The sequence below is a fragment of the Coregonus clupeaformis genome, chromosome 6 (assembly GCF_020615455.1).
Source record: "Coregonus clupeaformis isolate EN_2021a chromosome 6, ASM2061545v1, whole genome shotgun sequence".
In the NCBI taxonomy this organism is placed as follows: domain Eukaryota; kingdom Metazoa; phylum Chordata; class Actinopteri; order Salmoniformes; family Salmonidae; genus Coregonus; species Coregonus clupeaformis.
This window is the reverse complement of record NC_059197.1, coordinates 11629111-11656790: the sequence shown is the minus strand read 5'-3', so window position 1 is coordinate 11656790 and position 27680 is coordinate 11629111. Positions and strand designations below refer to the sequence as shown.

General features: G+C 43.5%; 1 protein-coding gene across 1 annotated transcript; it reads left to right on the top strand.

Annotated features, from left to right (window-relative positions):
* Nucleotides 1-421: 421 nt before the first annotated feature.
* Nucleotides 422-25828, top strand: LOC121568244 (4F2 cell-surface antigen heavy chain-like). Its single transcript, XM_041878800.2, has 8 exons — nucleotides 422-666; nucleotides 23124-23302; nucleotides 24102-24205; nucleotides 24307-24382; nucleotides 24499-24541; nucleotides 24700-24794; nucleotides 24899-24967; nucleotides 25190-25828. Exons 4-8 carry the CDS (start codon nucleotides 24308-24310, stop codon nucleotides 25589-25591), a joined length of 684 nt encoding a protein of 227 aa, XP_041734734.2. The 5' UTR covers nucleotides 422-666; nucleotides 23124-23302; nucleotides 24102-24205; nucleotide 24307; the 3' UTR covers nucleotides 25592-25828.
* Nucleotides 25829-27680: the final 1852 nt, after the last annotated feature.

The window sequence follows — 27680 nt, the reverse complement described above, 5'->3', positions numbered from 1 at the left end:
CTTACTCCTAAAGTGTTTAATTACAGCCTTCAGACTGATAGATACAACACTACAGGGTTAGACTACGGACCAAGGGAGAAGAAGACAAGACAGTTCCATAACGAACCATTGATATCGTTCCAGAACTTTATTTTGGCCAGTTGTATGCATCTATCCAGGGGTGTCAAACTCATTCCATGGAGGGCCTTGTGTATGCTGGTTTTTGGTTTTTCCTTTCAATTAAGACCTAGACAACCAGGTAAGGGGCGTTCCTTACTAATCAGTGACCTTAATTCATCAATCAAGTACAAGGGAGGAGCAAAAACCCACTGACACTCGGCCCTCCGTGGAACGAGTCTGACACGTGATCTAAACAAACAAGTAGGGAGACCTTGCTCTAATGAAGCCCTACCAAGGCCTCAGTTGAGCACGGGTTCTCCAGAATGGGTTGTCAGGGAGTGGCGAGACAACATCTCCATACTAATTGCTCCAGCCAAGTTGTCATTTGACAGACACAGTGCCCCTCTTACCACCATACCCCTTGAACATTTAGAGAGGCCAAACAAACACAACCAACTGGATAGAACTGGTCTGCCGACCGCAAATGCAGTGGAAGAGCAGGATAAAGACTAAAAGAATAGTAGGAAGCCAAGAGGACCCAAAGACAAGACTGCTGCCAGTTATCCGGTGAGTTTTGTTGCTTTTAGACAGATCATTGCATTGGATTTAACTGATATTAGGGGAGACCGGGGCAGATTGTCACTTTCTACTCTGGTGTGTATTTCTCAGTACCAGTATATCTTAGAATACTATTTTTAACAGTAATAGAAAGACCAAGGTATTGGGTTGAAAAGGGGACCATTTTATCATCTCATTCCAACATGGAATTATTAGCCATCAAACACACTGGCGTGGTTGGATGTTACACAATATGGTGTTGGTTGTTAACAATGTTTTCTAGCAGTTTATTACTTTTGTAACAAGAAATAAAGCAATGTTGCTTAGTCTTAAAAATAGTCATGCCTTTCTATGATCGATTGAAATTCCTAACATAATTCAGCATTTTATGCCTTGAGAACAACATGACATTTAGTAAATTGTTTGCACATGCTTGTGTGGGTGTGACAAATGTGAGAGAGGCAAGGAAGGGTAGGTTATTCATCTTTTTTAAATTATTAATCTTCAAAATTCAAAAGGTAAGCCTAAAAAACAAAATTCTGTCACTGATATAGGGAACTTGCATTTTGTTTGTATGTGTCAGGTGGTCAGAATATTGCTTTTTCCAGAAATTAATATTGACAGTAGCCTAACTCTTTATTTGTTTAATCTGATCAATATTGGTTAAATGGAACGTGGGTTAAAGGATGGAGTTATAATTCAAATTAACAGACAAGGTAAATGGGCTAATTGGACGATTTAAAACAAATGGTAGGAATTTAGCACTTTGACAGGCAAGAGGGCCACTCAGGCGCCGACTGGTCACCATCAGGGCATTCCAGTCCTCCATCCTGACGGTATCCTAATGTTAAGTCTTCACCTGTCCGGTAGGCGAGTTCCCTGGGTGTGCGTTGCAGCTTCACGGGGGCTGTTAAGTAAAATTAACGCAATATTTTATCAAATGTATTTACAAAAATTTTAATAAGTGTGTAGCCTAAACCCCCCCCATAAATAAACATTTGTAGATGGCGCACGTGGATAACACCTCCATTGAAGTCATTAAACGTTTGAAAGTGTAATGAGTTGTAGGCCTATCAACTATTCATTGATAGTTTCGTTTTATGTAAATAATATTCGATTATGGAACTTATCTAAGTTTTCAAAAAATCGTGTCAACCTTTTTATCATTGAAACTTCAGTAGCCTAATTCAGAATGCCATTGAACATGGATGGTGACCATGGCTACGGCAGCGTGGCAGTAGGCCCTGGGATGTCGGGCAGTCTGGGTTGCTCTGACTCTGAGACGGTCCCGCTGCTGATCACGGACCCCCAACCAGAGACCCCGAAATGGCAGCCCATGTCCAAGGGGGGAAAAAAATACGCTCCCGCCTAGTGCTGGTCTTCTGGTTATGTTGGCTAGCCTTGCTGGGCGCCTCTATCGCCATCATAATGCAGAGAATCCCCGGCCGGTCGCACCGCGGTTACTCTGGTGGCAGAGGGCGCTGTTCTACCGCCTACAGCCCTCACTGTTCATGGACGCCCAGAACGAGGTGCCAGGTGCTATCGACGGTGAATTAAATTGGGGTCAGTGGACCTAAACACCCGAGAACACAGTAGCTGCACTATATAGACTAATGTCTTTACAATGTAAAGTGTGCATGCGCAGGGAAAGTGGCGCCTTCAGTCATTTATTTTTATGGTCTTTAAGCACAAAACGCACAAAATGACAAAGCAAACTTAAACCTTTATAAAAGGCATTGGGTAGAAGTAAATTAATCCATGATTAGGCTTACTGAGATATACACTATATATACAAAAGTGTGTGGACACCCCTTCAAATTAGTGGATTTGGCTATTCAGCCAAACCATTGCTGACAGGTGTATAAAATCGAGTAGAAAGCCATGCAATCTCCATTGACAAACCTTGGCAGTAGAATGGCCTTGCTGAAGAGCTCAGTGACCTTAAACGTGGCCTTGTCATAGCATGCCACCTTTCCACCAAATCAGTGCGTAAAATTTCTGCGCTGTTAGAGCTGCCTCGGTCAACTGTAAGTGCTGTTATTGTGAAGTGGAAACATCTAGGAGCAACAACGGCTCAGCCGTGAAGTGGTAGACCACACAAGCTCACAGAACGAGACCGCCGAGTGCTGAAGCACATAGCGTGTAAAAAGCTTCTGTCCGGGCCTCGCGAGTGGCACAGCGGTCTAAGGCACTGCATCGCAGTGCTAGAGGCGTCACTACAGACCCGGGTTCGATCCCAGGCTGTATCACAACCGGCCGTGATTGGGAGTCCCAAAGGGCGGCGCACAATTGGGCCAACGTCGTATGGGTTAGGGGAGAGTTTGGCTGGGGGGGCTTTACCTGGCTCATCGCGCTCTAGTGACTACTTGTGGCGGGCCGGGCACCTGCAGGCTGACCTCGGACGTCAGTTGAACGGTGTTTCCTTTGACACATTGGTGCGGTTGGCTTCCGGGTTAAGCAGGCGAGTGTTAAGAAACAGTTTGACAGGTCATGTTTCAGAGGACGCATAACTCGACCTTTGCCTCCCGAGCCCGTTGGGGAGTTGCAGCGTTGTCCTCGGTTGCAACACTCACCACGAGTTCCAAAATGCCTCTGCAAGCAACTTCAGCACAATAACTGCTCGTCGGAAGCTCCATTAAATGGATTTCCATGGCCGAGCAGCCGCACACAAGCCTAAGATCACCATGCGTAATACCAAGCGTCAGCTGGAGTGGTGTAAAGCTTGCCACCATTGGACTCTGGAGCAGTGGAAGATCTGATCTGGGGGAGGATACCAAAAAATGTCTGCAGCATTGAAGGTCCCCAAGAACACAGTGGCCTCCATCATTCTTAAATGGAAGAAGTTTGGAACCACCAAGACTCTTCCTGGAGCTGGCCGCCCGGCCAAACTGAGCAATCGGGGGAGAAGGGCCTTGGTCAGAGATTGGACCAAGAACCCGATGGTCACTCTGACAGAGTTCCTCTGTGGAGATGGGAGAAACTTCCAGAAGGACAACCATCTCTATTGCACACCAGCATTCAGGCCTTTATGTTAGAATGGCCAGACGGAAGCAACTCCTCAGTAAAAGGTACATTACAGCCCACTTGGAGTTTGCTAAAAGGCACCTAAAGGACTCGCAGACCATGAGAAACAAGATTCTCTGGTCTGAGGAAACTAAGATTTAACTCTTTGGCCTGAATGCCAAGCGTCACGTCTGGAGGAAACCTGGCACCATCCCTACGGTGAAGCATGGTGGTGGCAGCATCATGCTGTGGGGATGTTTTTCAGTGGCAGGGACTGGGAGACTAGTCAGGATCGAGGGAAAGATGAGCGGTGCAAAGTACAGAGAGATCCTTGATGAAAACCTGCTCCAGAGCGCTTAGGACCTCAGACTGGGGCGAAGGTTCACCTTACAACAGGACAACAACCCTAAGCACACAGCCAAGACCACACAGGAGTGGCTACGGGACAAGTCTCAATGTCCTTGAGTGGCCCAGTCAGAGCTCGGACTTGAACCCGATTAGAACATCTCTGGAGAGACCTGAAAATAGCTGTGCAGCGCCGCTCCCCATCTAACCTGACAGAGCATGAGAGGATCTGCAGAGAAGAATGGAGAAACTCTCCAAATACAGGTGTGCCAAACTTGTAATGTCATACCCAAGAAGAATCGAGGCTGTAATCAGTGCCAAAGGTGCTTCAAAGTACTGAGTAAAGGTTTCTGAATACTTATGTGTTATTTCAGGTTTTTTAAAACCTTTTCTTGCTTTGTACTTATGTGGTATTGTGTGTGTGTGTGTGTGGATTGAGGGGAAAAAAACTACTTTAATTCATTTTTTTAATAAGGCTGTAACGTAACAATGTGGAAAAAGTCAAGTGGTCTGAATACTTTCTGAATGCACTTTAGATACTATATTTTAAATTAACTTGTTTTCGTGGATTTAGTGATATAGGCCTACTCTTGAAGTCCAGTCAATAACAATAGCCTATGGGCAAAGTGAATTGGCCTACAAATAATTACAGTGCCTTACAAAAGCATTCATCCCCCTTGTGTTAGGCCTACTGCTGCTAGGTAGCTCTCTCTCTGCTCTCCCCCTCCCCTCTGTCTGTCCTTGATTGCAGGAGTGAAGTCTGGTGTGCGGGAGTCAGGGTTCCAGCTGCAGCTCATTCACCATAATCACCTCAGCCTTTAAGACCCGGTCAAACTTTCCACTCATCGTCAGATCATAGTCAAGACAACCATGTTAGTCTCGCTGCCGACTCAACCTGTCTGTTTTCGCGCTTGTGTTTTTTGGACTGTTTATTTACTTTTTCTCCTGTGCCACAGATATTTGGAACCTGACTCCTGCCTCCGCTTCACTCCTGCCACCACCATCCTGCTCTCCACTATCGGGCCTCTCCTTTGGACTCACCACGGACACTAGGACATTACGGTACCACACCTGCCCTGACCTGGATCTGTACCCTCCCTGTAACCTGGACTTGCTCTTCCCCATTTATTGGAAACCTGGACTATTGAACATTATAATAAACCTGTTAAAACTTCTCTGGCTTGGTGTACTTGTCTGCATTTGGGTTCTATCCAGTTAAATCATAACAGTATGATCTGACCAACATGAACCCAGCAGACAGTAGTTCGGATACCACCCCAGAGTGCACTCAAATTTGGACTGCCATAGCCAATCAGGGCATTCTACTTGGCCAACATGATACCCTGTTTAAGACGATTGCTGAGGACAGTCAGGTGCTGCTTAATCAGGTTCAATTACTCACCAATCAAGTGTCTGCCCTTACTACCCCTTCAGCCCAGATCAGAGAGCCTTTTGTTCCTGCTCCAGAGCGCTATGACGGGAACATGGGAACCTGTGGCGATTTTTTGACTCAATGCTCGTTAGTGTTTGAACAACAGCCCCTCACCTACGCCTCAGAAAGAGCCCGTATTGCCTACCTTATCAACTCTACTAGCGGTTCCGCTCGTGCCTGGGGATCCGCGGTCTGGGAGAGTCAGTCGGACATTTGCAACGCTTACGTGGCCTTCACCACGGAGATGAGGAAGGTTTTTGACCACCCCGTACGAGGCAAGGAGGCTGCGAAACGGTTGTTTTCTCTTCGGCAGGGGGCTCGTAGTGTGGCGGAGATGGCAGTGGAGTTTCGGACTTTAGCAGCAGTGAGTGGTTGGAATGACGAGGCATTACAAGGAGTGTTCATCAATGCTTTGTCTGAGACTTTAAAAGATGAATTGGTGTCATATGATGAATCGCCTACGCTGGATAATCTTATTTCACTCACTATCAGGTTGGATAATCGGATTCGGGAGCGCCGCCGGGAGAGGAGTGTTAGTTCCAAGCAACCTGTCTGTCATCAACAAACTCCTCCCTGCATCGTCCCTACGGAGAGAGCCGTGTCTTCCCGAGTCGATACGAGGAGCACTGAACCCGAAGCCATGGAGGTGGGTCGTGCACGGTTGTCCTCAGAGGAGCGTGCACGTCGTATTCAGGCTCGGGTCTGCCTGTATTGTGGAGAAGCTGGTCATTTCGTTCCTTCCTGCCCAGTTCGTCCGGGAAAAGGGCCGGCTCATCATTTATGGGAGAAGTTTTGGTGAGCCGAGCAGCGGATTCTTCCTCTTCTCCCCGCATTCTGCTCCAGGCATCCCTCCAGTGGCAGTCCCAGAATTTCTCTGTTAGTGCGCTGATTGACTCTGGTGCCGACGAAAGCTTTTGGATAGAGAGTGGGCTCAACAAATGGATTTGGAGACTGTTCCTATGGACTGTCCGCTGCAGGCTAAGGGTCTAAATGGACAATTGTTGACCCGCATTACCCATCAGACTGTTCCTGTTTGTCTTAGAGTGTCGGGAAATCATCAGGAGAACATTCAATTCCATATTATCGACTGCCCACAGACTCCCCTGGTCCTTGGTATCCCCTGGCTCATAAAACACAATCCACACATTGATTGGGTGACAGGTAGCATTGTTTCATGGCGCACATTTTGTCATGTGAATTGTTTGTGTTCTGCTCAGACTCCTGCCAGTACTGTGCCTCAACCTCCACTGGAGTCCATGGATCTTTCTGCTGTTCCTGACGTGTATCATGACCTGGCATCCGTTTTCTGCAAACACAGAGCTACTTCTCTTCCTCCTCACCGGCCTTACGACTGCGCCATTGACCTCCAGCCAGGAGCCCCGCTCCCCCAGCAGTCGCCTGTACAATCTCTCCCGGCCGGAGACGGAGGCTATGGAGAACTACATTCGGGACTCCTTGGCGGCAGGTATTATGCGTCCTTCCTCGTCACCTGTAGGAGCGGGATTCTTTTTGTTGCTAAGAAGGATAAGACCCTCAGACCCTGTATTGATTACCGTGGACTTAACAACATCACCATTAAGAACAAGTATTCTCTGCCTTTGATTAATTCTGCTTTTCCCCTCCTTCATGGTGCTACCATCTTTACGAAACTGGATCTACGAAATGCGTATCACCTGGTGCGCATTCGTAAGGGTGATGAATGGAAGACTGCCTTCAACACACCCTTGGGACATTTTGAGTATCGGGTTATGCCTTTTGGGTTGTCTAATGCCCCTGCTGTTTTTCAGGCACTAGTCAATGATGTCCTTCGGGACATGTTGAATCGGTTTGTTTTTGTCTATCTGGATGATATCTTGATTTTCTCAGAGTCCTCCCAGGAACATGAACTGCATGTGCGCCAGGTGTTGCAAAGGTTGTTGGAGAACAAACTGTTTGTGAAGATGGAGAAATGTGAATTTCATGTGTCTGAGACCTCTTTTTTGGGTTACATCATAGCTCAGGGGGAGCTGCGGATGGACCCAGCTAAGATCTCTGCTGTCACGGACTGGCCAGCTCCCTCTACCCGCAAACAACTTCAACGATTCCTGGGGTTTGCGAACTTCTATAGGAGGTTCATCAAGGACTACAGCCGCATTGCGGCGCCACTCACCGCTCTCACCTCCATCTCACGACCGTTCGCTTGGAATGAAGGGGCCGAATCAGCGTTCGAAGAACTGAAACATCGCTTCGCCTCGGCTCCCATTCTGATGCAGCCGGACCCCGACCGCCAGTTTGTCGTGGAGGTGGATGCATCCGACACTGGGGTAGGTGCAGTGTTGTCACAACGTTCTCCTGAAGATAACAAACTGCATCCCTGTGCTTTTCTCTCAAGGAAACTTTCTCAGGCAGAGAGGAATTATGATGTTGGAAATCGTGAACTGCTCGCCGTTAAGCTGGCTCTCGAGGAGTGGCGACATTGGTTGGAGGGGGCGGAACAACCCTTCATCGTTTGGACGGATCATAAGAATCTGGCTTACCTCCAGTCAGCGAAGCAGCTCAACCCCCGTCAAGCCAGGTGGGCACTATTTTTTGGGAGATTCAATTTTTCTCTGTCTTACCGTCCTGGGTCACGCAACGTCAAGCCTGACGCCCTGTCTCGTGTTCATTCGGCTGTTGATACTGGTAGTAACCCTGAACCCATTTTGCCTCCTACCTGCAGTATTGCAGTCATCACATGTGACATCGAGGGGATTGTTAGACAGGCTCAACATCATCAAGCTGACCCTGGGAGGGGTCCTCCCTAACCGGATGTTTGTCCCTGAGTCTGCTCGCTCCCAGGTACTTCAGTGGGCTCACTCGTCTCCCCCTTACCTGTCACCCTGGAGTTTCGCGGACCCTTGACTTTGTGCGACGGAAGTTCTGGTGGGCCACGATGGAGGCGGACACTCGAGCCTTCATTGCTGCTTGTACGGTATGTGCACGAAGTAAAAACTCCACCCAGGCCAGCGCTGGTCATCTACGACCTCTACCTATACCCAGCCGGCCCTGGTCGCATATCGCTATGGATTTTGTCACTGGACTTCCCCCCTCATCTGGTAAGACTGTCATTCTTACGGTGATTGATCGTTTTTCTAAGTTCGCTCATTTTTTGGCCCTACCTAAACTGCCCACTGCCAGAGAGACGGCTGATATTTTGGTTGAACATGTGTTCCGCTCTCATGGTCTACCCACGGATATTGTCTCTGACAGGGGTCCCCAGTTTGTCTCCCAGGTGTGGAAAGCTTTCTGTAAAGCTTTGGGCATTACATCCAGCCTGTCCTCTGGATATCACCCCCAGACCAACGGGCAAGCCGAGAGAGCGAACCAGGAGATGGAGACCGCACTTCGCTGTGTCACTGGGTCTAACCCTGGGTCATGGAGCTCCATGCTCCCCTGGGTGGAATATGCTCATAACACCTTGACTAACGCTTCCTCTGGTTTGTCTCCTTTTCTGTGTGCTCTGGGTTATCAACCTCCCCTGTTCCCTTCCCAAGAGAGGGAACTTGCGGTACCCTCGGTGCAGTCCCACATGCGCCGCTGCTGCAAGGTCTGGAGGAAGGCCAGGGTAGCTCTGTCCCGAGCTCGGTGTACATGCAGAGGCAAGCCAACCGTCACCGGTCCCAGGCTCCCGGTTACTCTCCTGGTCAAGAGGTATGGCTGAAGTCACGGGACCTTCCATTGAAGGTGGAGTCGAAGAAGATGGCGCCTCGTTTTATAGGACCGTTCAAGATACTGTCTATTGTTAACCCCCTGCGCGGTTAAGCTACAGCTTCCTGCCTCCCTACGGGTTCATTCCACCTTTCATGTTTCCCAGATTAAGCCTGTGTCGGTTAGCCCTTTGTGCCCGCCCTCTCGTCCCCCTCCTCCGCCCAAGATCGTGGGTGGGGGTCCGGTCTACACTGTCCGGCGACTTCTGGATGTTCGCCGCCGGGGTCGTGGTTTCCAGTACCTGGTGGATTGGGAGGGTTATGGTCCTGAGGAACGTTCCTGGGTGCCCAGGAGCTTCATTGTGGATCCTGCTCTGGTTCGTGAGTTTCATAGGTTACATCCTGATAAACCCTGTCGGCCGCCAGGTGGCGTCCGTAGAGGGGGGGTACTGTTAGGCCTACTGCTGCTAGGTAGCTCTCTCTCTGCTCTCCCCCTCCCCTCTGTCTGTCCTTGATTGCAGGAGTGAAGTCTGGTGTGCGGGAGTCAGGGTTCCAGCTGCAGCTCATTCACCATAATCACCTCAGCCTTTAAGACCCGGTCAAACTTTCCACTCATCGTCAGATCATAGTCAAGACAACCATGTTAGTCTCGCTGCCGACTCAACCTGTCTGTTTTCGCGCTTGTGTTTTTTTGGACTGTTTATTTACTTTTTCTCCTGTGCCACAGATATTTGGAACCTGACTCCTGCCTCCGCTTCACTCCTGCCACCACCATCCTGCTCTCCACTATCGGGCCTCTCCTTTGGACTCACCACGGACACTAGGACATTACGGTACCACACCTGCCCTGACCTGGATCTGTACCCTCCCTGTAACCTGGACTTGCTCTTCCCCATTTATTGGAAACCTGGACTATTGAACATTATAATAAACCTGTTAAAACTTCTCTGGCTTGGTGTACTTGTCTGCATTTGGGTTCTATCCAGTTAAATCATAACACCTTGGCGTTTTTCCTATTTTGTTGCATCACAACCTGTAATTTAAATTGATTTTTATTTGGATTTCATGAAATGGACATACACAGAATAGTCCAAATTGTTGAAGTGAAATGAAAAAAATTGTTTCAAAAAAAAAAATACGGAAAAGTGGTGCATGCATATGTATTCACCCCCTTTGCAATGAAGCCCCTAAATAAGATATGGTGCAACCAATTACCTTCAGAAATCACATAATTAGTTAGATTGCACACAGGTGGACTTTATTTAAGTGTCACATGATCTGTCACATGATCGCAGTGTACAGTTGAAGTCGGAAGTTTACATACACTTAGGTTGGAGTCATTAAAACTTGTTTTTCAACCACTCCACTAATTTCTTGTTAACAAACTATAGTTTTGGCAAGTTGGTTAGGACATCTACTTTGTGCATGACACAAGTAATTTTTCAAACAATTGTTTAGAAAGATTATTTCACTTCTAGTTAACTGTATCACAATTCCAGTGGGTCAGAAGTTTACATACACTAAGTTGACTGTACCTTTAAACAGATTGGAAAATTCCAGAAAATGATGTTGTGGCTTTAGAACAGGGTTCTTCAATTCCGGTCCTGGAGGGCCGAAACACTTCTGTTTTTTATTGCTACCTGGTAGTTAATTGCACTCACCTGGTGTCCCAGGTCTGAATTAGCCCCTGATTAGAAGGAGGGGATGAAAAACAGAGGTGTTTCGGCCCTCCAGGACCGGAATTGAAGAACCCTGCTTTAGAAGCTTCTGATAGGCTAATTGACATCATTTGAGTCAATTGGAGGTGTACCTGTGGATGTATTTCAAGGCCTACCTTCAAACTCAGTGCCTCTTTGCTTGACATCATGGGAAAATCAAAATAAATCAGCCAAGACCTCAGAATTTTCTTTTGTAGATCTCCACAAGTCTGGTTCATCCTTGGGAGCAATTTCCAAACGCCTGAAGGTACCACGTTCATCTGTACAAACAATAGTACGCAAGTATAAACACCATGGGACCACGCAGCAGTCATACCGCTCAGGAAGGAGATGACTTCTGTCTCCTAGAGATGAACGTACTTTGGTGCGAAAAGTGCAAATCAATTCCAGAACAACAGCAAAGGACCTTGTAAAGATGCTGGAGGAAACCGGTACAAAAGTATCTATATCCACAGTAAAACGAGTCCTATATCGACATAACCTGAAAGGCCGCTCAGCAAGGAAGAAACCACTGCTCCAAAACCACCATTAAAAAAAGCCAGACTACGGTTTGCAACTGCACATGGGGACAAAGATCGTACTTTTTGGAGAAATGACCTCCTGTCTGATGAAACAAAAATAGAACTGTTTGGCCATAATGAACATTGTTATGTTTGGAGGAAAAAGGGGAAGGCTTGCAAGCCGAAGAACACCATCCCAACCGTGAAGCACTGGGTGGCAGCATCATGTTGTGGGGGTGCTTTGCTGCAGGAGGGACTGGTACACTTCACAAAATAGATGGAATCATTAGGAAGGGAAATTATGTGGATATATTGAAGCAACATCTCAAGACATCAGTCAGGAAGTTAAAGCTTGGTCGCAAATGGGTCTTCCAAATGGACAATGACCCCAAGCATTCTTCCAAAGTTGTGGCAAAATGGCTTAAGGAAAACAAAGTAAAGGTATTGCAGTGGCCATCACAAAGTCCTGACCTCAATCCCATAGAAAATGTGTGGACAGAACTGAAAAAGTGTGTGCGTGCAAGGAGGCCTACAAACCTGACTCAGTTACACCAGCTCTGTCAGGAGGAATGGGCCAAAATTCACCCAACGTATTGTGGGAAGCTTGTGGAAGGCTACCCGACACGTTTGACCCAAGTTAAACAATTTAAAGGCAATGCTACCAAATACACTCAATTAGTATGTAAACTTCTGACCCACTGGGAATGTGATTAAAGAAATAAAAGCTTAAATAAATAATTCTCTCTACTATTATTCTGACATTTCACATTCTTAAAATAATGTGGTGATCCTAACTGACCTAAGACAGGGAATGTTTACTAGGATTAAATGTCAGGAATTGTGAAAAACTGAGTTTAAATGTATTTGCCTAAGGTCTGGGACACCACCAAGCAAACGCAAAGGACACCACCAAGCAAACGGCACCATGAAGACCAATGAGCTCTCCAAACAGGTCAGGGACAAAGTTGTGGAGTACAGATCGGGGTTGGGTTATAAAAAAATATCACTAACTTTGAACATCCCACGGAGCACCATTTTAAATCCATTTATTAAAAAATTGAAAGAATATGGCACCACAACAAACCTGCCAAGAGAGGGCTGCCCACCAAAACTCACGGACCAGGCAAGGAGGGCATTAATCAGAGGCAACAAAGAGACCAAAGATAACCCTGAAGGAGCTGCAAGATTGGAGTTTCTTTCCATAGGACTACTTTAAGCCGTACACGCCACAGAGCTGGGCTTTATGGAAGAGTGGCCAGAAAAAAAGCTGTTGCTTGAAGACAAAAATAAGCAAACACGTTTGGTGTTCGCCAAAAGGCATGTGGGAGACTCCCCAAACATATGGAAGAAGGTACTCTGGTCAGATGAGACTTAAATTGAGCTTTTTGGCCATCAAGGAAAACTCAATGTCTGGCGCATACCAAACACCTCTCATCACCCCGAGAACACCATGCCCACAGTGAAGCATGGTGGTGGCAACATCATGCTGTGGAGATGTTTTTCATCAGTAGGGTCTGGGAAACTGGTCCGAATTGAAGGAATGGTGGATGGCACTAAATACAGGGAAATTCTTGAGGGGAAACCTGTTTCAGTCTTCCAGAGATTTGAGACTGGGACAGAGGTTCACCTTCCAACAGGACAATGACCCTAAGCATACTGCTAAAGCAACACTCAAGTGGTTTGAAACTTGTATCTCATTATGGTGTATGGTGAAATAAGTATAGCCAGTTATAATTGTAATGGCTTAGCTGATAATAACAAAAGAAGAACAATATTTACATGGCTCAAAGAGAAGGAATATAATATCTATTGTATACAGGAAACTCATTCAGCAATTCGAGATGAAGTAACGTGGAAAAAAGAATGGGGGGAATATACTTCTCCCATGGGCAAAGAAATTAAAAAGGGGTGATGATATTAATTAATAGTAATTTCGATCCGAATGTGCAAATTGTCCAAATAGATACGCAAGGTAGATGGATTATTTTAAATATAATATAATAATAATATGCCATTTAGCAGACGCTTTTATCCAAAGCGACTTACAGTCATGCGCGCATACATTTTTGTGTATGGGTGGTCCCGGGGATCGAACCCACTACCTTGGCGTTACAAGCGCCGTGCTCTACCAGCTGAGCTACAGAGGACCACATTAACCTTACATTAACCTTTACGGACCAAATAATGATGATCCACAATTCTTTGACAATATATATAATAAATTATCAAGCCTGCAAGCAACTCAAGACAATATTATTATGGTGGGGGATTATAATACTGTTTTAAATAGCTCAATGGACCGTAAAGGAAATCACACCACAAACAATCACCCACATGCTCTTAAGGAAATTGTGAATGTCATGGATACATTAGAACTAGTAGATATATGGAGGCTTAAATATACTGATCTAGTGAGATATACATGGCGGAGACTGAATCAAGCTAGTCGTCTTGACTTCTTTCTTATCTCATTCTCGTTGGCACCAAAAGTAAAAAAAAGTGTTGATAGGGGACAGAATGCGGTCGGACCATCATATAATAGGCATATACATTACTCTTACTGAATTTCCACGTGGGCGAGGATATTGGAAATTTAATCAAAGCCTATTGGATGATAATTTATTCATAATTAGAACAAAGGAATTTATAACTGACTTTTTCCAACATAACATAGGTACAGCGAATCCCCTTATTGTATGGGACACCTTTAAATGTGCCTTTAGAGGCCATGCAATTCAGTACTCATCTCGAAAACAAAAGCAATTTAGGTCAAAAGAGTTTATACTAAGAAAGGAAATAGAAAATCTAACAGAACAGATAGATGGCAATAAAAACTGTAACATAGAGGCTCAGAATAAATTAGAGGAAAACAAAAAGAAATGGAGAAACTTATTCAAGAAAGATCAAGTGTAATGTATTATAAAAATAAAGCAAACTGGATGGAATATGGGGAAAAATGCACAAAATTCTTTTTTAATCTTCAACATAGGAATGCTACCAAAAAGAACTTAATGAAACTGGTTACAATTGACGGAGTCACCCATAATTCACCAAATGATATTTTGAAGGAAGAAACAAAGTCCTTTAAGCATATGTTTTCTTTTCAGTCGCCTCCATCTCCTCTAACTGAAGCTAATTGTAGAGATTTTTTTCTATTGATAATGTCAAATTAACAGCCACACAGAAAGACTCATGTGAAGGTGAAATTACAGAGGAGGAACTTCTGGATGCAATTAAAGACTTTAGGTCCGGGAAAACTCCAGGGTTGGATGGCATACCAGTCGAGGTATACCAAACCTTTTTTGATATACTAAGCGGACCGTTATTAGCATGTTTTAACCTATGTAAATGGTAGATTATCTGACACTCAAGAAGAAGGTCTGATCTCATTATTACTGAAACAGGATACAAGTGGAAAATATAAAGATCCAGTCCATTTACAAAATTGGAGGCCCCTTACACTTCAGTGTTGTGATGCAAAAATCCTAGCAAAATGTATAGCGCATAGAATTAAAAAGGTATTGTCGGATATTATTCATTCTAATCAGACATGTTTTTTACATGGAAGATACATTGGAGATAATATAAGGCAAGTATTGGAAACAATAGAACACTATGGAAAATATGGGAAACAAGGCCTGCTATTCATAGCAGACTTCGAAAAGGCATTTGATAAAGTTCAACTGGGGTTTATATAGAAATGCCTGGAGCATTTCAATTTTGGAGAATCTCTTATAAAATGGGTCAAAATCATGTATAGTAACCCTAGGTGTAAAATAGTAAATAATGGCTATTTCTCAGAAAGTTTTAAACTGTCAAGAGGAGTGAAACAAGGATGTCCACTATCGGCATATCTATTTATTGTGGCCATCGAGATGTTAGCTATTAAAATCCGATCCAATTATAATATCAGAGGATTAGAAATACAGGGCTTAAAAACAAAGGTGTCATTGTACGCTGATGATTCATGTTTTCTTTTAAATCCACAACTAGAATCCCTCCACAGCCTCATAGAGGATCTAGATACATTTTCTAACCTCTCTGGATTACAACCAAATTATGACAAATGTACTATATTACGTATTGGATCACTAAAAAATACAATTTTTACATTACCATGTAGTTTACCAATAAAATGGTCTGATGGTGATGTGGATATACTCGGAATACATATCCCAAAGGAAATAAATGATCTCACTTCAATAAATTTTAATAGAAAGTTAGCAAAAATAGATAAGATCTTACTACCATGGAAAGGAAAATACCTGTCAATTTGTGGAAAAATCACCTGATTAACTCTTTAGTATTATCCCAGTTTACCTATTTGCTTATGGTCTTGCCTACGCCTAGCGAACAGTTTTTTAAATTATATGAGAAAAAAATATTCAATTTTATTTGGAACGGCAAGCCAGACAAAATTAAAAGAGCATATTTATATAATGAATATGAATTCGGAGGACAGAAATTATTAAATATTAAAGCATTAGACCTATCACTAAAAGCTTCAGTCATACAAAAGTTATACTTAAATCCGACCTGGTTCTCAAGCAAATTAGTAAGATTGTCTCACCCAATGTTCAAGAAAGGCCTTTTTCCCTTTATTCAGATTACAACCTCTCACTTTCAGTTATTTGAAAAGAAAATCATCTCCCAAATGTCACTATTTCTAAAACAAGCCATAGAAAGTTGGTTGCAATTTCAATTTAATCCTCCAGAAACGACAGAACAAATAATGCAACAAATATTGTGGTTAAATTCAAATATACTAATTGACAAAAAACCTTTATTTTTTGACAGAATGTTTAAAAAAGGTATAATCTTCGTAAATGATATCATCGGTAGGACTGGTGCAGCTAACAAAAACATATGGAAATGTCTGCTCTACCCAAAATTACAACCAAATAATTGCAGCCTTACCGCAAAAGTGGAAGAGGAAAGTGGAAGGGGGAGCATTAAAGAACATAATTGGTTAAGGAAAACTGTGATAAATAAAAAAGTATATCAGTTTCACTTAAGGACCAAAGGATTGACAGCCGTCCCATATAGTTTGCAAAATAGTTGGGAAGAGATCTTTGACGTACCGATCCCATGGCACAGTGTTTATGAACTGACACGCAAAACGACACCGGATTCAAAAGTTAGAATCTTTCAATTTAAATTATTATATAAAATTCTTGCTACCAATAGAATGTTATTTATATGGGGGATACAATCTTCCCAGCTCTGCCGGTTTTGCTGTGAAGAGACAGAATCATTAGATCATTTGTTTTGGTTCTGTCCATTTGTAGCTTGTTTTTGGACACAGGTCCAGGAATGGCTAAAGGATTGCAATATTTACCTGGAACTAACCTTGCAGATAGCATTACTGGGTGATCAGAAAAGTCATAGTCAATCAATCAATAATATAATAATACTTTTAGCAAAAATGTTTATTTTTAATTCACAATCTGTAGAAGCAATGAGAATAGAGAGGTTCAGAATTTTTGTGAAACATCACAGTACGGTTGAAATATACAGTGGGGGAAAAAAGTATTTAGTCAGCCACTAATTGTGCAAGTTCTCCCACTTAAAAAGATGAGAGATGCCTGTAATTTTCATCATAGGTACACGTCAACTATGACAGACAAAATGAGAAAACAAAATCCAGAAAATCACATTGTAGGATTTTTTATGAATTTATTTGCAAATTATGGTGGAAAATAAGTATTTGGTCAATAACAAAAGTTTCTCAATACTTTGTTATATACCCTTTGTTGGCAATGACACAGGTCAAACGTTTTCTGTAAGTCTTCACAAGGTTTTCACACACTGTTGCTGGTATTTTGGCCCATTCCTCCATGCAGATCTCCTCTAGAGCAGTGATGTTTTGGGGCTGTCGCTGGGCAACACGGACTTTCATCTCCCTCCAAAGATTTTCTATGGGGTTGAGATCTGGAGACTGGCTAGGCCACTCCAGGACCTTGAAATGCTTCTTACGAAGCCACTCCTTCGTTGCCCGGGCGGTGTGTTTGGGATCATTGTCATGCTGAAAGACCCAGCCACGTTTCATCTTCAATGCCCTTGCTGATGGAAGGAGGTTTTCACTCAAAATCTCACGATACATGGCCCCATTCATTCTTTCCTTTACACGGATCAGTCGTCCTGGTCCCTTTGCAGAAAAACAGCCCCAAAGCATGATGTTTCCACCCCCATGCTTCACATTAGGTATGGTGTTCTTTGGATGCAACTCAGCATTCTTTGTCCTCCAAACACGACGAGTTGAGTTTTTACCAAAAAAGTTATATTTTGGTTTCATCTGACCATATGACATTCTCCCAATCCTCTTCTGGATCATCCAAATGCACTCTAGCAAACTTCAGACGGGCCTGGACATGTACTGGCTTAAGCAGGGGGACACGTCTGGCACTGCAGGATTTGAGTCCCTGGCGGCGTAGTGTGTTATTGATGGTAGGCTTTGTTACTTTGGTCCCAGCTCTCTGCAGGTCATTCACTAGGTCCCCCCGTGTGGTTCTGGGATTTTTGCTCACCGTTCTTGTGATCATTTTGACCCCACGGGGTGAGATCTTGCGTGGAGCCCCAGATCGAGGGAGATTATCATTTCCTAATAATTGCTCCCACAGTTGATTTCTTCAAACCAAGCTGCTTACCTATTGCAGATTCAGTCTTCCCAGCCTGGTGCAGGTCTACAATTTTGTTTCTGGTGTCGTTTGACAGCTCTTTGGTCTTGGCCATAGTGGAGTTTGGAGTGTGACTGTTTGAGGTTGTGGACATGTGTCTTTTTATACTGATAACAAGTTCAAACAGGTGCCATTAATACAGGTAACGAGTGGAGGACAGAGGAGCCTCTTAAAGAAGAAGTTACAGGTCTGTGAGAGCCAGACATCTTGCTTGTTTGTAGGTGACCAAATACTTATTTTCCACCATAATTTGCAAATAAATTCATAAAAAATCCTACAATGTGATTTTCTGGAGAAAAAAAATCTCAATTTGTCTGTCATAGTTGACGTGTACCTATGATGAAAATTACAGGCCTCTCATCTTTTTAAGTGGGAGAACTTGCACAATTGGTGGCTGACTAAATACTTTTTCCCCCACTGTATATGGCAAATAGAAATCCTATATGGATGGTGTTAAGAGATAGATGGGAGGTATTGAATAGAGTTGACGGATGGGACTAATAACAAATAACAACAAATAATAACAAAGATGGCTAATAATGTAAGCATACTGTGTCCATAATAAGTATATAGGTTGTATGTTGGGAGCTTTTGGGAAGGAGCACAGTTAGAAAGATATGGCATATAGAAGCAAACCGGATGGACACCATGAAAATGATCGGAGAGGTTGAGAGTAGAAGAAGTTCAGGAGCAAAAAATGTGTGTATATATATATATATATATATATATATATATATATATATATATATAAAAATTATTGTAAAATTAACTCTGTCCATAAGGTGTAGATAGTAAGTATAGACCGGAAGTAGAGGCCTGGGCATTGTTGTTCACTAATTTACTCCAAGTAGGGAAAGGATGGTGGGGTTGAAAAGTAATAAAGGGGAGTATATATATAAAAATAAAAAATAAACATGGGGGATTGGAAGTGATGCAGACAATTACATTGATTGAAGATACAATCTATCTGCAATATTAAGCTGATCCATTCCCACAAAAAAAAAATAATAAGATTAAAGAAATAAATAATAATAATTAAATAATAAAAAAAAATACTCAAGTGGTTTAAGGGGAATCATTTAAATGTCTGGGAATGAATGGCCTATTCAAAGCCCAGACCTCAATCCAATTGAGAATCTGTGGTATGACTTAAAGATTGCTGTAAACCAGTGGAACCTATCCAACTTGAAGGAGCTGGAGCAGTTTTGCCTTGAAGAATGGACAAAGATCCCAGTGCTTAGATGTGCCAAGCTTATAGAGACATACCCCAAGAGACTTGCAGCTTTAATTGCTGCAAAAGTTGGCTCTACATAGTATTGACTTTGGGGGGTGAATAGTTATGCACGCTCAAGTTCTGTTTTTTTGTCTTATTTAGTTTCTTTTTGTTCACATTTTTTTTCCACCTTTATTTAATCAGGTAAGCCAGTTGGGAACAAGTTCTCATTTACAACTGCGACCTGTCCAAGATAAAGCAAAGCAGTGCGATTTAAAAACAACAACACAGTTACATGTGGAATAAACAAAAACGTACAGTCAATAACACAATAGAAAATCTATATACAGTGTGTGCAAATGTAGTAAGTTATGCTCATGTAAGTCACTCTGATCCAGAACGACTTACATGAGCATGTCTGCTAAATGACTAAAATGTAATGTAAATGTTATGGAGGTAAGGCAATAAATAGGCCATAGTGCAAAATAATTATAATTTAGTATTAACACTGGAGTGATGGATGTGCAGAAGATGATGTGCAAATAGAGATACTGGGGTGCAAATGAGCAAAATAAATACCAATATGGGGATGAGGTAGTTTGGTGGGCTAATTACAGATGGGCTGTGTACAGGTACAGTGATCGGTAAGCTGCTCTGACAACTGATGCTTAAAGTTAATGAGGGAGATAAGTGTCTCCAGCTTCAGAGATTTTTGTAGTTCGTTCCAGTCATTTGCAGCAGAGTAACTGGAAGGAATGGCGGCCAAAGGAGGTGTTTGCTTTGGGGATGACCAGTGAGATATACCTGCTGGAGCGCATACTACGGGTGGGTGTTTGCTATGGTGACCAATGGGCTAAGATAAGGTGGGGATTTGCCTAGAAGTGATTTATAGATTAACTGGAGCCAGTGGGTTTGGCGACGAATATGTAGTGAGGGCCAGCAAACGAGAGCGTACAGGTCACAATGATGGGTAGTATATGGGGCTTTGGTGACAAAACGGATGGCACTGTAATAGACTACATCCAATTTGCTGAGTAGTGTTGGAAGCTATTTTGTAAATGACATCGCCGAAGTCAAGGATCGGTAGGATAGTCAGTTTTACGAGGGCATGTTTAGCAGCATGAGTGAAGGAGGCTTTGTTGCGAAATAGGAAGACGATTCTAGATTTAACTTTGGATTGGAGATGCTTAATGTGAGTCTGGAAGGAGAGTTTACGGTCTAACCAGACACCTAGGTATTTGTAGTTGTCCACATATTCTAAGTCAGACCCGCCGAGAGTAGTGATTCTAGTCGGGCGGGCGGGTGCAAGCAGCGTTCGATTGAAGCGCATGCATTTAGTTTTACTAGCGTTTAAGAGCAGTTGGAGGCCACAGAAGGAGTGTTGTATGGCATTGTAGCTCGTTTGGAGGTTTGTTAACAGTGTCCAATGAAGGGCCAGATGTATACAAAATGGTGTCGTCTGCGTAGAGGTGGATCTGAGACTCACCAGCAGCAAGAGCGACATCATTGATATACACAGAGAATAGAGTCGGCCCGAGAATTGAACCCTGTGGCACCCCCATAGAGGCTGTCCAGACAACAGGCCCTCCGATTTGACACATTGAACTCTATCTGAAAAGTAGTTGGTGAACCAGGCGAGGCAGTCAGTTGAGAAACCAAGGCTATTTAGTCTGCCAATAAGAATGTGGTGATTGACAGTCAAAAGCCTTGGCCAGGTCGATGAAGACGGCTGCACAGTACTGTCTTTTATCAATCGCGGTTATTATATTGTTTAGGACCTTGAGCGTGGCTGAGGTGCACCCATGACCAGCTCGGAAACCAGATTGTATAGCGGAGAAGGTACGGTGGGATTCGAAGTGGTCGGTGATCTGTTTAACTTGGCCTTCAAATACTTTCGAAAGGCAGGGTAGGATGGATATAGGTCTGTAACAGTTTGGATCTAGAGTGTCACCCCCTTTGAAGAGGGGGATGACCGTGGCAGCTTTCCAATCTCTGGGGATCTCAGACGTTACGAAAGAGAGGTTGAACAGGCTAGTAATAGGGGTTGCGACCATTTCGGCGGCTAATTTTAGAAAGAAAGGGTCCAGATTGTCTAGCCCAGCTGATTTGTAGGGGTCCAGATTTTGCAGCTCTTTCAGGACATCAGCTATCTGAATTTGGGTGAAGGAGAAGCGGGGGCGGCATGGGCAAGTTGCAGTGGAGGGTGCAGAGCTGGTGGCCGGGGTAGGGGTAGCCAGGTGGAAAGCATGGCCAGCCATAGCAAAATGCTTATTGAAATTCTCGATTATCGGTGGTGACAGTGTTTCCTAGCCTCAGTGCAGTGGGTAGCTGGGAGGAGGTGCTCTTATTCTCCATGGACAATAGTGTCCCAAAACTTTTTGGAGTTAGTGCTACAGGATGCACATTTCTGTTTGAAAAAGCTAGCCTTTGCTTTCCTAACTGATTGTGTATATTGGTTCCTGACTTCCCTGAAAAGTTGCATATCTCGGGGGCTGTTCGATGCTAATGCAGTACACCACAGGATGTTTTTGTGCTGGTCAAGGGCAGTCAAGTCTGGTGTGAACCAGGGGCTATATCTGTTCTTAGTTCATGCTTATTTAAGAGGGTTTGTTTCACAATAAAAAATATATCGCATCTTCAAAGTGGTAGGCATGCTGTGTAAATCAAATGATACAAACCCCCCAAAAATCTATTTTAATTCCAGGTTGTAAGGCAACAAAATAAGAAAAATGCCAAGAGGGGTGAATACTTTCGCAAGCCACTGTACAAACTCTTTGGGATGGGGAACTCCCTAAAAAGATACCGTATAACTGGAAGAGACTTTTCGTAGCAGGTTAGGAGGGCATTTTTGCTAAACCCTTTTCCTAATGTTATTCTCGTAACCTTGGACATTAATTCTCCCAACCTGCTGCACATAGCCACGGGAAGTAGTTTGGGGGTGGGGGTGCTGGACTTGTTTGCCTGCGCTACAGCCGGTTATATTGGACTTGTAAAGGCCCAGTGCACTACTTTTGTAAAAAAAAAAAATGTTTTTTATTAATATTTTTTATAGTTCCGATTTTTCAGGGGGTGCTGCAGCTCCCTCATCACCCCTACATCCCACGGCTCTGCTGCTGTGTAAATTCTCCTAACCTGCTACGAAAAAGTAACTTCCGGTCGTAGCTGTATCGAAGTGTCATGTTTTTAGGGAATCTTGTGGTATGGGACAGTATACGGAAGTCTGGAATTATTGACGCCACTTTCCCAGTGTTGGATTAATAACTCCTCCCACTAATTACTTATTCACCACAAATGACCATAGGCCTAATCCATAGAAAATGCTGGTTTAAGGCCGAATAGCCTACACAAGACAGTCTCAGGATGTGAATTCACTCAAATGTTATAGAGTAACGTTGCAAACAGAATAATATTAATAAAACGGGTCTTCCTTGCTCTACTTTTCTAACCATCATATCCAAAGTCCTTCCTTTCAACCACTGTCAAAGCTCCAAATAGTTTTGACATTTTCAAACTGTACAGTTCAAACATGTAAGGAAAGTAGGATCTCCTCTGCTGTGTTTTTCTAACGACAGCGAGAACACAATCCCTATTTGAAACAGTATTCAATACCGGTATGTCTGTCAGCTGTAGACCACTATTGTGGCCCACTGGTCTTGGAGTCAAATATAAACATACTGTGCACTTTCACATTTTCTTCCCTTATTTCATTCATTCTCCTGTTTCCTGTATGTTTAAACCACTCACACGGCCTCAGTCATGTGTTGCATACAATTATCTCAACCTAACAGTATCTTTCTCTGTTTAGTGGACTTCAGTCAAGTAATTGATATTACACCATTTTGGTGTGTGTGGGGAATCTCTGTTTGTAAAGCTAGTTTCTGAGTTATTTTGTGGTATTCTTCTGGTTGTTCAGTGGTGTGTGTGTGTGTGTGTGTGTGAGCGGCTACCCTACCTGAAGTCCCTGGGTGTGGGGGCTCTGATTCTGGAGGGGCTGTTTCACCGGGACGTGTCCCTGCCGGACATCAGAGATCGATGAGCGAGTGGGTACAGTGCCTCAGATCCAACAACTGCTCATGGAGCGCCACAAAGCAAGTATGTACCCAAAACATCATTGCCCTTACGACAAGTTGACTAATTGATAAAGAAATGTGTGAGTAAGATATGACTAAAATGTCACACCCTCAGTTAAACTAATAATGTATGACTAATTAGTAGACTAGAGCTTAGAGAGTTAATCAAATGTGTTTATATCACAGCAACAGAGTATTTGTGTCTTGTAATTAGGCAAGCAGAAGTGCAAAACGATGGAAACCAAATAACAGGAGACTGGTTCCCAAAACACACAGGGAAAGGGGAGTGAAAAGGCTTTCAGGATATTGTGAGGACGCGATAACTGAAGAATGCAGCCTGCCCGAGCAAAGAGTAGACTATGATAAGAACGTGTGTGTGTGTGTGTGTATGTGTGTGTGTGACCTGATGGTCATGAGAGCAGAGGAAAATCACATGCGCTAGACCCAGGTGTGAACTTACAAGATGTGTACAGTGGAAAAATACAGCCCGCCTACAGCGGGGTGGGGTTTTTCCTCTGACGTGTGTGTATAAAAAGATTGTACGACCATTTTGTTGCAGAGCGCTCTCATGAATAAACATGCTGACCATTGCAGAATTGGGTCTTTGTTTAATTTATTCAAACTAAGAGATTTACAACCTTTTGGGAATTATTCAAAGATTTAAGAAGTAGTTGACGTCAAAATTCTCGTGACACTAATGCCAGACCTAAACCGAGGCCAGCTAGCCTTTATCCTCACAAGGACATTTCCAGAGCTCTTGAAAGATGCACTTAACTTATTGAATGTTCTGATCCACTATTCACATGGTCTCCCTCCTTTAGGCATCAAAGTAGTGTTTTACTTCTGTAAGCTGGACCTGTTCGGACCCCAAGACTCAGTAGGCAACGACTCTGCTGTGCCCTCTGACCTCTCTGGCTCAATACAGGTAGGATAGGTCTTGCATGACACCATGAGTAGAATGGCTAGATCTTGGTTTCAATTGTTACGTAGACTGTACGAGTTTTAAAAATTGTTATGTTTCTCCAGTATGCACTCCGATTTTGGTTGGAACAGGGTGTGGCAGGATTTGGGATCTGTGACAGACGCTGCATATTCAGAAAAGGTCAGACTGTTGAACAATGCTCAAAATTGGTTGCCAACTAATCAAAGCCAGACTAACTAAAGTTCATATAAGCACAGAATGTTATGTTGTCTATTAATGTCGTCTGTTTGTTTTAGACTCTGACTGAGTGGAGAGTTCTGGTCAAGGAGTTCAGCACAGGTGCTGTGGCACTCCTAACATACAGAACAAAATATACACAACTCACATACTGTTATACCTGTGTTCATCAAAGGATATCTTTGTTTTAGTCACTAATATTGGCTGGTATATGTGAGGAATCTGTTAGGATTGAGGAATATGTAGTTCATGTTTTATAGCAAATTGGTTGAAGTTGCACAGAATACTCCTGGTTCTGATGACACTACCTGGATCAGCTGTTGTCAAGTACGGAGAAGAAATAGCCCATTCACCGGTAAGAGACCTGAGTCCTAGGGATGCAATACAGACTAACTGCATCCGATGTGGTCATGCTTTAGTACAGTGGAACAACATTTAGTCATTTTCTTTGTGGTGAAGAATGTGTCTGCAGATATGAGCTGGGAATGTGAGGCAGACAAGACCAATGGACTGAACGACTCTGTTGGGGTGAGTAGTCCAAACCGCTCCAAAACGGGCTATTTTAGTCTGTAAAATAATGTGAAGTTTGTTGGTCTTCACATACCTACAGTATTACCACATCTGAGCTCAGTGGTTCTAGGCACTTTGGCAAGTGGTGTATGTTTATACCACAGAAAGTCTCTCAGAATGACAGGCCTATTTTGATGTGTTTCTCCATTTGACATCTCCTCTGTTCCTCCTTTTTTTCAGGAACAGAGGATGCTCAAATGCTCTGCCTTGGCTCTGGTCAGCTCCCTCAGTCGCTCTCGCCTCAGAGAAGAATCTCTCCTTTATGGGAGCAACACCTTCCTCCCCTTCAACACCACCTCCCTCCCCCACTACTCCTCCAACTCCACCTTGGCCCCCCCGTCGGCCCTTGTGCTAGCGTTCCTGCTCTCCTGGGGCTGTGTCCACTTCCTGGTGCTGCTCAACCTGGGGCCCGAGGCCCAAGCCCTGGACCCAGCCTGGGCTCCCAGCCTTCCCACTGCTGGGGTGTTTGTGACCAGCACAGGGATGGACCACCTGGGCGCCACCTCCCTGGAAACACTGAGGCTCCAGCCAGAGGAGGCCATAGTCATCAAACTGTTTGAGTCTGGCAGCTACTCCTCCTAGGGCCTATGGTCTGGGGCATTGGACAGAGTGAGAGAGGCTAGGACTGGATGCAGGGGAGGATAACTAGGCAGAAATGGGAACTATTTAGCCATCGATTATGTTGTGTACAAATGGAAATGTGTGCCAGGGCGGAGTCAATAAATTTGTTTTTTAAAAGGCTGCATCAAAATGTTATTGAAAGGTCTTAAAATAATACATTGTATAGTATCATTTGTTCTGAATAAATTGTTAACTTCAGAGGGTGCCAAATATTTGGAATACAATGCAAACACATGGCAGGGAATGTATAGGCTATGGCTGCGTTTACACAGGCAGCCCAATTCTAATCTTTTTTCCACCAATCACATCAGATCTTTTTCAGAGCTGATCTGAAAAGACCAATTAGTGAAAAAAAGATCAGAATTTGGCTGCCTGTGTATAAACACAGGCATTGTACTGTTTTATAATGAGAAACAAATACTTGATTCAACAGTTGATTTCAACATGTTTTAGTTGAGAAACAAACATTGTATGACATATCCTGAGGTATGTAGCTGGATAATGTGGTGAAACACAGTAATTCACTGACTGAACCACAATGAGTGGTGGGAAGGTCCCACATGTTTCTGGTTCATCCACTTTTTGCACTACTCATCCCTTCCAACTCTTAGGTGGAGAAAAAGCTAGACATAAATCATTCTAGCCCAAACAAACCCAAACAGCATCAGCAGCCAGAGGAGTGAGTTTTCACGGTGACACTTTCAACATGTCTGGGCCAGGCGAATGTATGCTGATTGCCTATTCCCGTCTAGGGCAGGGTTTCCCAAAAGCCGGTACAGAAGGGTTAAACTGATCGAGTGATTGATGTCTTTTTCTGTGTTTGGTGTGAGTTGACCAGCCACAGAGGGTCAGGGCACTGCCCAAGTATTTCAACTTTGTGTTGTGTGGCCCCAAGGGTATAATGTTTTTCATGGTATATTTATGATCATCAAACAAGCCAAACCCATTAATTTAATATTACTGTCTAAAGCCCCTGCCAATCATTAATTAGTTGAACCTGGTTGGAGTGCTTTGAAGAAACAGCCTTTAGGCTGCGTTTACAGTGTAATTATTGGCAAAAGAGCTGATCTGATTGGTCAAAAGACGAATTAGTGGAAGAAGATCAGCATTAGGATGTCTGTGGAAATGCAGCCTTATAGTCGCATGATCAAAAACCATGGTAAACCCAACTGTTCTGAACAACTTATCTTTGCTTCTCTCCCCATTCCTACCTTTTAACCCAAACTGCTGGCACTCATCTCTGACCCTTACTCCTCAATTAGCTTTTTTTTTCTTTTTTTTTTCTTCTCAATTTGTTAATTCTCACTCCTTTAATTCCTCAGTAATATTCAAGGCTTCCAATAATATTTGCCAATCGCCAGCCAGGTCTACAGACATAGTAGAATCCCAAAACCAGTACGCCCACTTCTCATACACCCACAGGGGGATGAACTACTCAATATTAGGAAGGTGTTCTTAATGTTTGGTACATTCAGTGTACACAGGCTGCCCAATTCTGATCTTTTGCCCAATTATTGGCAAAATAGCTCACTTTAATTTGTCAAAAAACCAATTTGTGGAAAAAATAATCAGAATTGTGTAAACCCAGCCAATGTGTCTGGCATTTCCCTACAGTTCTTACACATCACATACCTACCTCAACCTATGAACCCAAGGGGTCATTCTGGCTGTGTTTAGACAGGCAGCCCAATTCTGGTCTTTCTTTTCACTATTTGGTCTTTTGACCAATCAGATCAGCTCTGAAAAAGATCTAATGTGAAAAGCTCTTATGTGATTGGTCAAAAGAATATCAGAATGCGACTGTCTGTGTAAACGCACCGGTTGTGACCTCAATTTCTCAGGAAGGATCTGTTTTACATCATGGCATGCTCTCTCTCTCTCTCTCTCTCTCTTGTTTCAAATCAGGCGAGCATGTGATATGGAATCCAATTGGACTGTCGTCATACTGTGCATCGTCATCCATAACAAACTGCACTCCCAGATGAGGTGATTGTTATACCCAGGGCATGTTACTTTGATTACACTGTACTTTCTGCTTTTTGGAATAACT